The 15,509-nt window shown below is 44.5% G+C and overlaps 1 protein-coding gene across 1 annotated transcript in view; it reads right to left on the reverse strand.

Annotated features, from left to right (window-relative positions):
* Nucleotides 1-13,558, reverse strand: part of TPH2 (tryptophan hydroxylase 2) — a 79,682-nt gene extending 66,124 nt beyond the window's left edge. Inside the window, exons 1-4 of the mRNA XM_077807738.1 lie at nucleotides 13,454-13,558; nucleotides 8,480-8,632; nucleotides 6,644-6,827; nucleotides 6,446-6,546 (exon numbers count right to left, since the gene is read on the reverse strand). Coding sequence (XP_077663864.1) covers nucleotides 6,446-6,546; nucleotides 6,644-6,827; nucleotides 8,480-8,632; nucleotides 13,454-13,558 — 543 coding nt within the window. The remainder of the gene's footprint in view (nucleotides 1-6,445; nucleotides 6,547-6,643; nucleotides 6,828-8,479; nucleotides 8,633-13,453) is intronic.
* Between the last annotated feature and the right edge of the window lie 1,951 nt (nucleotides 13,559-15,509).

Consider the following 15,509-nt stretch of genomic DNA (forward strand, 5'->3'; position numbering starts at 1 on the left):
CTGGACACAGTATTCCAGCAGTAGTTGCATCAGTTCCAAATACAGAAGTAAAATAACCTCTCTACTCCTACTCAAGATTCCCCTATTTATGCATCCCAGGATCACATTAGCTCTTTTGGCCACAGCGTCACACTGGGAGCTCACATTCAGCTGATTACCTATCATGATCCCCAAACATTTTTCAGAGTCACTGCTTCCAGGGTTAGAGTCCCCCCCCGCCCCCACTGCAAGTATGGCCTATATTCTTTGTTCCTAGATGCATATAATTACATAATAAAAATGCATATTGTTTGCTTGCCTAAGCTTCCAGAACATTTTGGATTTGTAACTATCATGGGGCTCTCAGCCGCAGCTAGTGCACTAAGAGTGGCAGGAAGCAGCCACTATAAAGTACATGCACGCACACGTACTGCTGCGGGATGTAGGAGAGAAGACAAAAGGGATTGTGAAAGCATTCAAGCTTCCTACTCTCAAGCCACAGTCCAAGGCAGCAGAGGCCTTGCAACATCACTCAGATGTTTGGAGGACACATTTCGCCTTAGTTCCACTAGCATGACTTGTCTAGCCTACATCTACAAAGAGAAAGCTAGTTCATGAACCCTATTTCTTCACTATTTTGGTCGCAGCTTCCAAAAACCATAGTTATTCCCCTTCCCTCCCCCATACTTTTGTTGGCTGCTGTACATTGTTTTAAGTGAATCTCTAATGAAGAAGAATAGTTCAGGGTGACCACGGTGAATTATATGGAAAATTATGGAAAAGGTTTCTTACAGGCATGAAGTTGTTGATCCTTACTGGAGTTACACCTTGACTGTTTAAAACCTTTACGAGTTAATAAGTTGCAGACTTTGGATCAATGGTTAGGGGGATACCTTTGTCCTCTTAAGAGAAGCGAATGATTTTGTAGGCTCAGGTAGAAAGGGACGGACGGTAGTATAACTGGTTTGCTGTGACTCAAGACTGTGTCACATGTAGTGAAATTCTGTTCCTGTTAACAGGACTGGTCCTAGAGCTCAGAGGATATTTCTACACCAGGGGCAGGGAACCTACGGCCAGTGAGCCGGATCCAGCCCTCTGCCTAATTTCATCCCACCTGCAGCAAGTCTCCGTGCCGCGGGCCGGAAGCCCCAAGGCTTGGCGTCCCCCTGTGGGGCTCGACCCACGAGCACTGGCTCACCCCGCTGCAGGGGGAAGCTAGGGTTGCCAGGCCATTAAAAGTCTGGTTGGGTCTGCGCAGCTCCCGCAAGCAGCTGGCATGTCCCTGCGTCCCCTAGGCACAGGTGCGATCAGGGAACCGTGGCTAATGGGACAGCACCTGCGGGCGCAGACAGAGGTCACCACACAGAGCTTCCTGGCAACGCCTCTGCCTAGGGGCTGCAGGGACATGCCAGCTGCTTCTGGGAGCAGTGCTGAGCCAGAGCAGGCAGGGAGCCTGCCTTAGCCACACTGCACTGCCGGAAGCCACCTGTGGTAAGCGTTGCCCCGCTGGAGCCTGCACCCTGAACCCCCAACCCACGTCAGAACCCCCTCCCACACCCCAACTCCCTCCCAGAGCCCCTCCTGCACCCCAACCCCCTGCCCCAGTTTTGAGCCTCCTCACGGAGCCTGCACCCCACACACCAACCCCTTGTCCCAGTCCCGAGCCTGCTCTCACATTCAAAACCCCTTGGCCCCAGCCCGGAGCCCCCTCCTGCGCCCAAACTCCCTCATCTCCAGCCCCACCCCAGAGCCCACTGTGATGTGTCATTCCATATTCTTTATGAAAATATCCTTATGATATGAATATGACATAACTACGATATACTTTATGCAAAATGGCTCATGTGAGATATCGTTGGAAAGGTTATGATTTACTGAATCGGATTATCCTATTTGTATGCATGTATCATTTCTGTATCTGAAATTATGAATATTGACTATGTATGTATATTTCAACTATGTTACTTTGGGTGACGCCCCCTGCTAATACTTCAGGTACAACAATGAAAAAGTCCGACAGTGCTGATGGGCCATCAGCAAGAGACAATGGACTGTAAAAGAGCTTAGTCTTCCTGTGAATGTGTGGGTCAGCCTGTGAAGAATGGCTACAGGGGTCCTACAGAGGCATGGGACCAAGTCACTTGATACTGGAACCCATCTTGAATTCTGTACTTTTCCATGAGAAGCTGGGGGTGGGGTGTCAAACTAGGAAACAAAGGACTCCCACCTTATGCAAATCCCATTTAAGGGTGGGGAGTGAGGTATTCCAGGTCATCAACTCTCCCCTGCTAACCCACCCAAGATGACTGCTGGAAACAACTAACACTGAACTGGGGGGAAGAACTGAACCCAGACTGGAAGGGTGTCTGGCCTGTGAAGAAGATTATTAGAACCACATTTAGGGTGAGAACTTACATGTAACCAGTTTCTTTAGTGTTTTAAGCTTAGTTTGCGTGCTCTGTTTTATTTTCTTAGTAATCTGCCTTGTTCTGTCTGCTCCCTCCTTAACTACTTAAAATACACCTGTTGTAGTTAATATATTGTAAACCAGAAATAAATTTAACAGTTCATGAGATTTCTAACTGGGGTGGGGGGAGAGAAGTTGTGTATACACTCAAACATTGAGGGAAGAGGCGAATTTCATATAATTTTGGGTTTGTACTCCAAAGGCAGGTGGACATCTGGGTGCTGTGGCAAGCCTCTTAAGCTGAGCCTTCTCAGAGTGTCTCTGTTTCTCTGTGCAGCTGGCTGTGGCCCTGGTGTGTGCTTGGCTAGAAAAGGCTGGGGAGCCTAGCCCAGCAAGACCAGGTAAAAGGGGGCACCGGCTGGCAGAAAAGGCTGCCTCAGTGGTGTCCCAGCACACCAAGTGACATCCTGAGCAGTCCAACCTGTCACACCCACATACGTAGCTGGAGCCCTCACTCCTCCCACACCCCAACCCCAACCCCTGCCCCTACCCAGAGTCCCCTCCCGAACCCTGAACCCACTTCTGGCCCTAACCTGGAGCCTGGGGAAGCCCTGAGCTTCAGCAACCCCTCCCCCGCACAGGGCTGTGTGTGGCCCATGGCTGATTTTTCTGTGGGTCATGATAGAACCTTGATAGAAAAAAGGCTCCCCACCCCTGGTCTAACAGCAGTGTAAGCCTAGGGTTAGTAGAATTTGAATTAGCAGATCCAGGGTTTCAGGGGTATGTGCAAAAATTTAACTTTGACCCCTTTTGGGGTGGCATGTTCTGTTTCCCTTTCCCCGCCAGCTCTGGCAGAAGCTCACTCTTCCATCCCTATCCCCTACCTTGGCTCCGGCTCCAGTAGGAAGTTGCTCTTCCCTCCGACCCGACAGGAACTTGCTCTCCTCCCCGCAGCCCCGGGGCCAGGAGGAGCTTGCTCTCTCTGCCACCACAGCCCCAGGGCTGGAGGAGTTCTGTGCCCCCAACAATTATTGGTGAGGCCCATGCCCCTACTTCCCCCACCTCCTTGTGCGCACCCCTGTTGGGTTTGTTAACCTAGGGCTTGAGCACCTGCACTCATTTGTAACCCAAGGTTAGGAATTGTTGAATATTGGGTCCCAATCTGGGGCTCCAGTATCTACACTGCATTATGCAGGTCCAAGTCCCACTACCCATAGTCAGGACTTCGCAGTGCTCTCCCAAAATGTGGCTGGTTCTACCCCTTTGTTCATGGTGCAGTGTGGGAAAACTTGACTGTCCTCTGAACTTAACTACTCAGAGAACAAAGAAAATCAGTCCACAGGATTGTGGGATACTTTTGGTGGACTCCCATGCAAGAGTCCAGTGGGGTGAGTCCAGGGTCTACGCTGCAAAGCAATAGGCTTGAACCCTGGGTCCTGACTTGACTCAGGCTCAAACCCTACACTCCCATGTGGTCCTGGGACCCTAGGTCCAAGCGCTGGGTTAGCACGATTTGTGTGCAGACAGAAGTGGAATTAGACTTGAGCCTGAGTTCAAACTCTGGGTTTACACTGCAGTGTAGACATACCCACGGTGGCCTTGTGCTGCCCCTGCATCGGGGTAGTTCTTCATGGCCCATTATGACTCCTGTATGGCCCCTATACACTCCACAGAGGGGTCAGAGGAGAGACCAGAAATGGTCTATTGGTGTCCAACAGTAGGTTTTGTTCCATTTCTAAGTCCTAGCGTTCTGTGTAGGTATGGTACAAATGTGGTGTAAATTATGCCTATCCGAGTTATCTAAAGTGTAACAAAAACCCTGCTTTTATTTCATGCAAATGTCTTTTTCATTGTGTGTGAAACTAAAGTGATCTGCAGAAACCTGCCTTATGTATTCAGTGTAGGCACCAGCTCAAAATATAAAACAATATTAAGCTGATGATTGTGATGGGCCAGGTGAGGCTGAAATGCTTCTATTTGAAGCAGAGTTACTATTAGTGGCCACAGGTGCCAACTTTCCTTGGTGCCGGTGGGTGCTTGCGCCCCCGGCCCCGCCCCCTCCCTGCCCCTATTGGACACCTCCCCAAATCCCCGCCCCAGCCCCACCACTTCCCCAAGTGCGCCGCGTTCCTCCTCCTCCTCCTCCCCCCTCCCTCCCTGCGCTTGCCGTGTGAAACAGCTGTTTCTTGGCACAAGCGCTGGGAGGGAGGGGGGAGAGAAGCAGGACGTGGTGGTGTGCTCAGGGAAGGAGGCGGAGGCAGGGCGGAGGCAAGCTGGGGAGGGGTGGGGAGCTGCCAGTGGGTGCAGAGCACTCACTGAGTCAGCGCCTATGTTAGTGGCTGAAGGTAATCTGCAGATTTGGGAGTTTCCGAAGATGCAAACTCTCACCCTTGCCCATGATAAAGAAGTGCACAGAATGACTCAGGATTTCAGGGTGTGCTCCCCTTGAGTAATGATCCAATACAGCAGCCTTCAGCTATTGTGAGCTACACAAACGTAAATTAAACCAAGTGTCAAGGGTTCCTAGGGTCTGATACAGAAGCCAATGGTCAACAAGGCACAAGAAAGCCCTGGTAAAGCCTGGCCATTCCTAGGCCTCTTTCCCAACATAGGTAAGAGGGAGGGGCTGACACAGCAGTTGATGGGCTGGCTCTATACCCTTATAAGATCCCCTACACTGAGGTGAGCCTCCCTACAGTATAGGGCCACTTTGCACCAGAAGCACAAAGCAAAGCAGCCTCAATACAGAGGAGAATCCACGACAAGTCTATAACATGACAACGAACTACAGGTAAGTAACATGTGAAACAGTAATTTTTCCAGTCTGTAAATGCTTCAAATATATATGAGTGATATATCTTACAGAATGTTTATCCCCTTCCACCCCCAGTTACTAAGTTCAAATGCTCTATATAGCCCAGTGGTTCTCAAACTTTTGTACTGGTGACCCCTTTCACATAGCAAGCCTCTGAGTGCGACTCCCACTATAAATTAAAAACACTTTTTAATATATATAACACCATTATAAATGCTGGATGCAAAGCGGGGCTTGGGTGGAGGCTGACAGCTCGTGTCCCCCCGTGTAATAACCTCCCGATGACCCCCAGTTTGAGAACCCCATAGCCCCCTCCCCATTCTGAAAACCAAAATAGAAGCAAGCCAACCAAAACAGTTGTGGAAAGTTTTTGATTGTTTCCATTCACTTTGATGATTGCCCATCTATTAGAGCAGAGACAATGCAGATGATATAAACAGATGAGTTTCTTCTAGCAGCCTATCATTATAGTTCATTCTTAAGGTCTCTTAGGTTAGGCATATGTTGAAGAAAACCATGACTGAATGAAAAAAAAATAATTACTAAAGGCTCATATTCCTTAACTTTAGATTTGGAATATTTAGGCATTACACAGGATATGAAATAGGGACTTATACACTGGCACTGCTTTCAGAAAGCACAGTAAGAAACCTATCCATGCACTGTATTCATGTGGAGATTGGAGTGAACTGTGCTGTTGTACCTTGTAACTATCCCCTAGTTTGACGGTGAGCATTCTTTCAAATGCTTTGTTCTTCTACACCCACATTGATCTGGATTTTTATTTAATGTCCATATTCTTTGATTTGTGGCAGAACCTAGGTTTACAATAACCCAAACTGTTTAGAATATCAAAGCTTCTATCCACCATCTATTTTAAAAATATGAATGCAGTGTATAAATGGGGATCAAACATGATTTTGGAGTGCCTCAGTTTTTGAGTGTCCCAACTTGAGAAACTGAATGAATTCATTGAATGACACCCTCTAAAGGGACCTGATTTTCGTAAAGTGCTGGTCACTCACCTGCTGAAAATCAGGCCCCTTTACAGTGCCAAAAAAATGGAGGCCCCCAAAATTGCTAATCAATTTTTAAAATCTTTGCCATGGTGCTTATAACTTGACTGGTTAAACAATATGAATAACTATCTACAAAATTATTTTTAAATTCTGTTGTGGATAACAAATTGCCCTGCAACTAGGACTTAAAATCCAAATAAGATAATGAGTTTATTTCACACTTACTGGGTGATCTGCATCCAGCTCAGAGCCATACATTAGAACTCTCTGTGAGCATTTGTCTAATTCAGCAATCTTCCTGGGGAACCAAGGGACAAAATCAAGTTCTGTGGAAGATAGAGTGGGAATTGAAAATATTAGGGGATAACACTGGTGTGGTTTCTAAATGAAATGTTTACTAATTTCTAAATAAAGCAGCTTTACCGTCTTCATCAGTCCAGATGTTCTCTGGTGGATTAAGAGTTACGATGTTAGTCTGAAACTTTAGCAACTGAATTAGTTCATTAAATTCTTTCTTACTGCAGTCACATTCCACAAAAATTTCTACCTCTGAATTCCTCCTCTTGGATTTTCTTGATTCAATGTGAACCATACTCACATGCTTCTCCTGTGGGAAGATGAAACATTGGACTCTATATATAAACAATTCATTTAGAACAACAAAATTGGTAGCATGAATTTCTGTTATAGAAGTTTACATTAAAAATACTCAGCCTACTACTAAATGCATAATCAGTGATTTGTAGTGTATTAAAGAAAAAAATCTGCTCGCTTAAGGTAAAAATTGCTCTTTTTCATTAGATGACTAGGATAACTATAATATCCACAGGGGATTTAAATGTGATTTACCAAGACCATCTTTTACAAAGGATATTATGTTAGTTTTAAAAATGATAATACAATGCTACATTGATATCAAAGGTAGATATAAAATATGCAGTGCATTGTCAGTGTTAATTTCAGTATATTTTAGTTTTTGCAGCTAAGAACACCATTGGTACAAGATGCTGCATTTATTCAATCTCTCTCTCGACAAGCTAAGAGAACATTTATTTTGTGATGATAATTATATTTCATTTCTCATCTATCTTCCTTGTACTAATTAGGAATCACCCTGGAATAAGAGTAACAAAATGCAAGTCCAGACCAACTGATTGTCTAGAATAACGACCCTGGTAAGATCTACAACCCTCAGTGAATATGGATGTCAAAATGGCCTTCCCCTGGTAGAACTCTCCCACCACACCACTGCTGATCTGCGAACGGGTGTCAAGAGGAGACTGCAAAACATTCATAATGATTTCTACTTTTGCATGCATGAGGCACAAACCTGTCAACCAATCCATTACTTTTTACTACCTTCCTCCCCACCCATTAAAGAATGCCAAATCTGAAGAGATCTATGCCGCTGTCTACACTTGGCCCCTACACTGTATGTATTTTCATTCTGGGTAAAATTCACCCCAGGGCAAAGGGCCAAGCACAAGTTTCTGCCAGTCCCTATGCACCTTCAGGGGCTTAAATGGTATGCAGTTTTTCCTGTGGCTTCCTGTATAGGGGTATGTTTCACCCTTGGTTAATACATTTGCATCTAATACTTATGTTCACAATAAAAGAAGTTTCCACCCTGATCACTTGTTGTAAACTCAATAAGATATTGCAGTTCATGTATTCTGGTACTGAACGCATACCTAGTTGCATTAGTGACATTCCCCCTGGCACTATGCCTACTGGCACACTACAGCCTCACTCCTGTAACTGATAGCGCCTGGATGGCCTGCAGTGCTAGCAGTCTGCCCATCTGCAATCAACTGTATCAGGGCCTTAATGTGTATTAACATGTCATAATTCCCATTCTACTGCTGAAGACCCTGATCCAACACCACACTTAAGCACATGCTTTAAGCAAATGAATAGTCCCACTGGAGTCAACACCAACATTAGAGTCAATGAGATGATTCTTGTGCTTAAAACTTAAGCTCAAGCTTCAGTGCTTTGCTGGATCAGGGCCTTTGACAGCTAGAACTTTAAGCACATGAGCAGTCCATTCATTTAACGGGGACTAGGTATGTGCCCAAAGTCAAACACATGCTTTAAATACTTTGCTGGCTTGGTTACATGCTCAGTTAGCAATCAAATTGAAAGTGTTATGTCACATGCTTCTTTGACTTCAGCAGAGCTACACCAGTTTACACCAGCTGACAATTGACCCAAATGTCCCCAACCTTTCCATTAATTATAATGATTTGTAATATTTACCTGGAAGAGTCTGAGAGCTTTCACTAATCCACCAACTTCATTTTTCAAGGAAAACACTACAGCAGTCTTTCCGCTTTCAGAAACTGAGTCACTTTTGCTGTTTCCTTTATTCCCTTTCTTCTCATCATTTTTACCAGAATTGGCTCGGTTTGGCTACAAGAAAGTAGATACAAAATACAGTAGTTTCCAATGCGCATTTCTGAAAAATATCAAACATTCCTTTCATACAGACAGCTTTTGTCAGAAAACACCAGAATGAAAGTGATCCAAAAAAGATAAGCAGCATATTCAAAATCAGAAAAGGTAACAGACAAATGTCAGAGACGGAAGAGACCAATATAGAAATATGACACAAATAAAGCAATGTTACTATAGGTAATAAATAAAGATTGGATGGAACAATTCCTCACCTGGCTAAATTGTCGTAGCTCTGACTGCAATGGACTGTGCCGACTGACACCAGCTGATGATCTGGCCCAGAATTTTGAAATTATTTGAATTGTCCATAAAATCCACAAGCAGAAACTTCATATTCCCCATTGGACTAGATTTAACGTTGCCACCTACTTTTCATTGCTCCTAATGAACTAAAAGCTATCCACTGATTATACAAATTAAAAAGGGAGAGATGTTTAGGCTCTCTCTATCATAGAAGAAATCTGAATTAACTGTACCTTTTTAAAATTTGTTTCAGCCAACTAAGTCTGACCTCCTGAGACAGTCCATTTATCCCAAAGGAGCATTTCCTTTTTTATTTTTACACGGTTGAGCTTCCCACACCTGTAAGATTCTCTCTGTGCTCAATTTCCTTCTATATTTTCCAATAGTGCAATATCCACAGCTCAAGTCTTTTCTGAGATGCCTCTAAGTAGTCCATACATATATCAAGAGCTTTAGTAATACTGGCCAAGATTCTCAAAAGTGACTAGCACTGGATGTCGTGCTTGAGATACCTGAATGCAGACAGATCTTCAGAGGGCATGTGTTCTGCACTTATGAACATCAGACCCCTTTAAAAGTGTTTCAGATGTTTGCAACCAAAAAACATGACTATCTTGGCCACCGTGTCCATTTCCAATGCAAATGTTCATTGGTAAATTCTGTTCTTGAGATAAAAACAGTGAACCAGCAATTTTGGGAGAGGGGAGCCAACAATACAGGAGGGCAGCTAACAAGGTTTGGAACCTTTAAAGCCATGTTCAAATCATTCCAAAAAACTATTTTTAAGAATAGGTGGGAACCCTGCGGCAGTTCACCTCCTTATTTCCATCAGATCCTCCAGTGACTTCAGTGGAGCCGTGACAATTTACTCCAACTGAGGAGCTGCCCTGAGTCCCAAACACAGTTTTCAAAAGCAGATTTAATAAGGTTTTGCCTAGTCCTCATTGACTGGGCACAGTATCTTAAACTTCTTTTATGCTAAATCCTTTAAAAATTGGATCAGATACTTTCTAAAACAAATCTCCATTGCTGACAAGGACTAATCTGTAATTGACACAGTTTCAGTACGGACAGTTCAGTGCATCCAGACTGAACTGATTTAAGTTCTACCCCCAGGCTAGTCCATACTAGCAGTGTCCTAAACTATTTAAATTGCAATGTCCTCTGGGTAAATAGCCTGCAATTCCCCGGTCAGTTCCCAGAAGCTAGGCATTCTGGAATATTTCACACAGCCACCATACATGGTGGGAAGGTAGAGAGACGACAAGTGACGTGTTTCAGCTTCTCTGAATCCACACTGGCACTAAAGCAGTACAAGCTGAACCAGTTAAACTTTAACTAGTTACAAAACCAGTTAAAACCTTTAGCCTGTTCTAACCATTTATTCGAGTATTTGTAAATCATCTGGGGTGTTTTGTCTGTGTGGACACAGACATCCTAGAGGCTTTAACCAATTTAATTTTTCTAGTGAAGACTGTCTGAGCCCTGGTCTACACTGGGGCGGGGGAGGAGGGGGGAAATCGATCTAAGTTATGTAACTTCAACTACGTGAATAACGTAGCTGAAGTCGGCGTACTTAGATCAACTTACTGTGGTGTCTTCACCGCGGTGAGTCAACTGCTGCCTCTCCCCCGTCGACTCTGCCTGTGCCTCTCGTGGCACTAGAGTACAGGAGTCGACGGGAGAGCGCTTGGGGGTCAATTTATCACGTCTAGACTAGACGCGATAGATCGATCCCCGCTGGATTGATCGCTGCCTGCTGATCCAGCGGGTAATGAAGACATACCCTCAGTGTCAGTAACAAGTGCAGGTAGGTGCACCAGTGCTGCATGTAATTTAGCAGTAAACTAGGCTTTCACACATTTTTTTTGGCCAGTCAAAACTTGTTTGAATCCAGTTTATTTAGAACTTGTAGAAAAGGCCAAGTGGTTCAGTAACCATGTATGGGCCTAGTTCCCTATTTTATGCTCATACTTTTTTAAAAAACAGTTTTAAACAATGTTTGGCCCCATATTGGGTGATAGGATTGTCTGAAATCAATCCAGTTGGAACTATGTTTAGATTGAGTCCAAACTTAAACAGTTTTCTAACCTGGTTAAAAGTCAAGTGTAGGCAGGGTCTGCATGAGTTTGCACTTATGAAATGGATCACCCCATTGTCTTTACCTAGCAAGCCTCTTTTAGGCCCTGATTCAGGAAAGCACTCAAGTATATACTTAACTTGAAATATGTGCTCCTGAATTGGGGCCTTACAAGTTTGTTTTTAATCTTTTTTGTTGTTGTTGTTATAGTGAAACATTTTTTCCAATTATTATTTGGGAGATAACTTACATGTCAAGCATGCAGCCTACATGTGCTTTGACAAAAATACTATTTTTAATTTTGCAGTCTATCTAGACTTGTCTGTGTGTGTCCATTTTTAGAAGGAAAGTACAGAGAAGCATATTAATTTACTTCCCAATCCTGAAAGGTGCTAAGCACCAATTGACTTCAGTGGGAAATGATGGTACTCAGCACCTCCCAAGATTGAGCCCCCTGAGTTCTTGTAATTGTGTCAAATGGATAATATCTGAAATGTTTGCTAAAAGCCACCATTCAGCCTGTGAAAACTAGATGAGCTAATCATTATGAAATAACAGAAGAAACTGTGATACTGTGAGAATTAACTTCATTAGCCATGCAGGTTATTACTGTATGTGATTAAATAATGACTTGTAGATGGTCTTTCCTAATGATGATGACGTATTATTATCAGGAGCAAGTGCAAATATTCAAGAAATCATAGAGTTAAAGCAGAATCCTAGTGAAGAGAGAAACACTAAGATATCTTATATAGGCAGTAAAACAGATTCACCCCAGTTAGTCCAGTGATCCTTATTCTAAGATTTCCCAGTGATATCAATAAACACCAATAAAACAGGTAGAGATGAGTAAACACTTAAATATGCATATATGATAGTAACACAAATAGGGATATTTCATCTTTACTATAAAGACAATGGGTCAAATCCACAGCTGGTGTAAAATGGCATAACTCCTGTGAATCCAATAAAGCTATGCTGATTTACATCAATTGAAGGTCTGGCCCCATATTTTTCACATCTCTCTCTCTCTCTCTCTCTCTGTTTTACTATTATTTGTCAAAGTAGATTATTAATATGTATGAATTATATTAGCATTTTATACAAAAATATACAGATACCATTTGTTTGCATAAAAAGTTGAAATACAGCCATGAAGCGGTTGGTGTAACACTCTGAAAATACCAAAAGTATCTGCTGGGTCTTCAGATCATACCAGAAAGATTATTTTACATCTTTTGATAGTATTTTTACCTGAGGAGACATTTTTAGCTACACATTTTTCTATATGCTATTGTATCAAAGGAATCAAAACTCTAATATGTCAAAGCCAAGTATTCACACTGTATCAAAATGCTGGACTCACCAACTCAGTGTAAATGTATCTGATTTGTAAATGATCTCAAAATAATTGGTCCCAAACCTGCAACTGACTCTGTGAAGATAGACTGTGCTGCCCATGGAGCATCAATTGCAAGATCAGGGTCTATAAAATTACTTAGGTATTTTCCTCTTATTGACTCTGATTCAACCAAACACTTAAGCACATGTCTAATCTGAGAGTGCAGGTTAGTCCAATTGATTTTGCTGGGACTACTCACAGGGTTAACATAAGACAGGCATTTACTGACTAGCTGAATGGAGGCCAAACTCGTTTACTATTGATTTTAGGAGTACTAAACATGGTGATTCTCTCTGATATTGCCTGTGAAATTTAATAGGCTTTTTGCTATATTTTATCTGAAGACACTATACAAAAGTACTAGTGGTGATTAGGACTAGAAGGAATTGGTCAAACCTAGTTACAAATAGACAAGGTCATTCGATATTTTTAATTATTAAAAAACAAGGCCAATAGGTAGCTTGCAGGGTGTCCCCCAGGTGTGTAAACTATTTGTAGCATTAGCTATCTGAATAAAAATGACTTATTTAGAAGAATCTAAGAATAATATTATCTGCTTTCCCTCTCTGTATTTGGGCTTATGTTATTTTCTTTGTATGCTTGCTTTCTTTGTTTTTGCTACTACCGCCACGTGATAATTACTATTCTGAAATATTGAAACCAAGATTACAATTTTCCTTTTGAGAGTTCTCAATAACTTCTGTTGCTTGCTTTGGAAACCACGTACTAAATACGGGCAGAACCTTTGATGCTACTTTTTGGATTTAAAAAGCAAAATCAAAAAAGCCCTAAAATACGGAGCACATGCAAGCCCACCAGCTGAGCACAAAACACGTCCCAAGAGCGATGCAGTGTTATTGTCCCCCCCGTATCTCTCTATAGCATCACTGGATTAGCGGTTTACACTCGGTGAGTATCGCGTGGGAATACGTACACACTCCAAACAGCAATTGACAGAGTTTGGGCGCACAATGGAGGTAAATCAGAGCCCATCGTTATCAAGCACACGGATGCCCTGGGCAGCTGCAGCGTGACAGCCCGGGGTACTTACTGTCAGGTTGCTGAGTCCTGGGTGCTCCCCGGGCACGGCTGAGTCGAGGGAGAGCCCTCTCCTGGCCCAGTATTTACTGGAGAACATCATCATTGCGGGCTGCATGGGGACCCGTGTGCAGTTTTCTTCCTCCACAGCAGGGGGAACCCGGCGGCAGGCTGCAGGCAGCGCGCTGTGAGCTCTCCCCTGGCGGCCGCGGCGGCTTTTATGCGCCCGGCCGGCGGCTGATGGGAGGCTGATAGGGAGGCTCGCGTGTGGCGGGCGGATGCCAGCGCAGGTTGCCTTGGCGGGAGCTGGTTCGTTCACACGCTGGCTGCGCTGTCGCAGCCCGGAGGAGCGGCGGGCAGGAGCCCAGCAGGGGAGCGGCTGGGTTAGGTTTTTACACCGGTCCTGGAGGGGGGCGGCTTCACCTGCGGGCAAAGGGGCCCCAGCCAGGCTCGAGCCGGCGTGACTGCCGCGGCTGGTGCCAGGAAGCCCCCGCCCCAGCCCGGGAGCTAATGAGGCTGCTCGCGGTGTGGAAACGTTCCGCAGCTGCTCGCAGCTGGGCTGATGCCCGCCCCAGGGGAAGGGGAGCACTTTTAGTGGCACGCTGCTGCCAGCCGGGGTCCCAGCCGCTGGCCCCACTCAGCCCACTGCTTGCCTGGGTGAATGGGACCCCAGGCCGGCAGCAGGCTGAGTGGGGCCGGCGGACGGGACCCCAGGCCGGCGGGGGTTCTGTCCGCCACCCCACTCAGCCTGCCGACAGTCTGGGGTTCCAGCCGCTGGCCCCTTGCCAGCCAGGGTCCCAGCCATCGGCCCTGCTCAGCCTGCTGCCGGCCTGGGATACCAGCCGCTGGCCCCACTCACCTCGCTACTGGTCTGGGATTCCAGCCAGGGTCCTGGCCACCGGGACCGCTCAGCCCGCTGCCCGTCTGGGGTTCAGTTGTGGGCCCCTGTAAATGTAAAATTTATTACTGGCACGCGAAACCTTAATTAAGACTTGGCATGCCACTTCTCAAAGGTTGCCAACCCCTGCCCTAGAAGATCCATAGCTACAGCCCAACCCACACAGGAGGCCTAACCTTGCTCACTACAAGGACCACATTTAGCACTACAGAGCTTTCAAGGTCCACAGGTAGGATCACTTTCAAAGTTTGTGGAATGATTATGCAGAACTTGTAGGCTGTGTTTATTGCTTTTATCCCCATGACTCTCCTAAAGTCTACAGACCACTAACTACATTAAGTGAGTTTACGAACTGTACAGGCACACCCAAGAACGTGTGTAAATTCCATGAGTCAAATAGCTCCCATTTAAGGAGCTTACAAAGCCAGTAGAACTGAATTCTGTAAGAAACTAAGCTGGAATTATTAAACTATCTGAGTCTGGTCTCAAAGGGAATAAACATTGACCCACACAATCAAACCCCTCAAGCAGAAAACTTTTTAAAGTAGGTGACATACAGAAAAATCCTTACACAATGAGTTTCCATAGAGGATTTTCACCAGGGAAAATTCCTATGCCAGAGTTTAGATGGGGATTTTTTTTCTTTTAGAAAGAAACTCAAGATGCAGAACTTTTTCTTCATGGAAACTCACTTAATTTTTCTTTTTATGTGAAAAATTGAAGACGGTTCAGAGAAGAGCCATCCAAATTATTCCAGGACTGTAAAAAAATGCCTGATAGATTTAAAGAGCTCATTTTAATTAATTTTGTCAAAGAGAGTTTAAGAGATGATCACATTCAATAGGATTACCTAGGAAGGAGTACTGTGGAAAGGGATCTGGGGATCATAGTGGACCACAAGCTAAACATGAGTCAACAGTGTAACACCGTTGCAAAAAAAGTGAACATCATTCTGGGATGTATTAGCAAGAATGTTGAAAGCAAGACACGAGAAGTAATTCTTCTGCTCTACTCCGCCCTGATTAGCCCTCGAGTATTGTGTCCAGTTCTGGGTGCCATATTTCAGGAAAGATGTTGACAAAGTAGAGAAAGTCCAGAGAAGAGCAACAAAAATGATTAAAGGTCTAGAAGACGTGACCTACGAGGGAAGATGGAAAAAATTGGGTTTGTT

The sequence above is a fragment of the Eretmochelys imbricata genome, chromosome 1 (genome assembly GCF_965152235.1).
Source record: "Eretmochelys imbricata isolate rEreImb1 chromosome 1, rEreImb1.hap1, whole genome shotgun sequence".
In the NCBI taxonomy this organism is placed as follows: domain Eukaryota; kingdom Metazoa; phylum Chordata; order Testudines; family Cheloniidae; genus Eretmochelys; species Eretmochelys imbricata.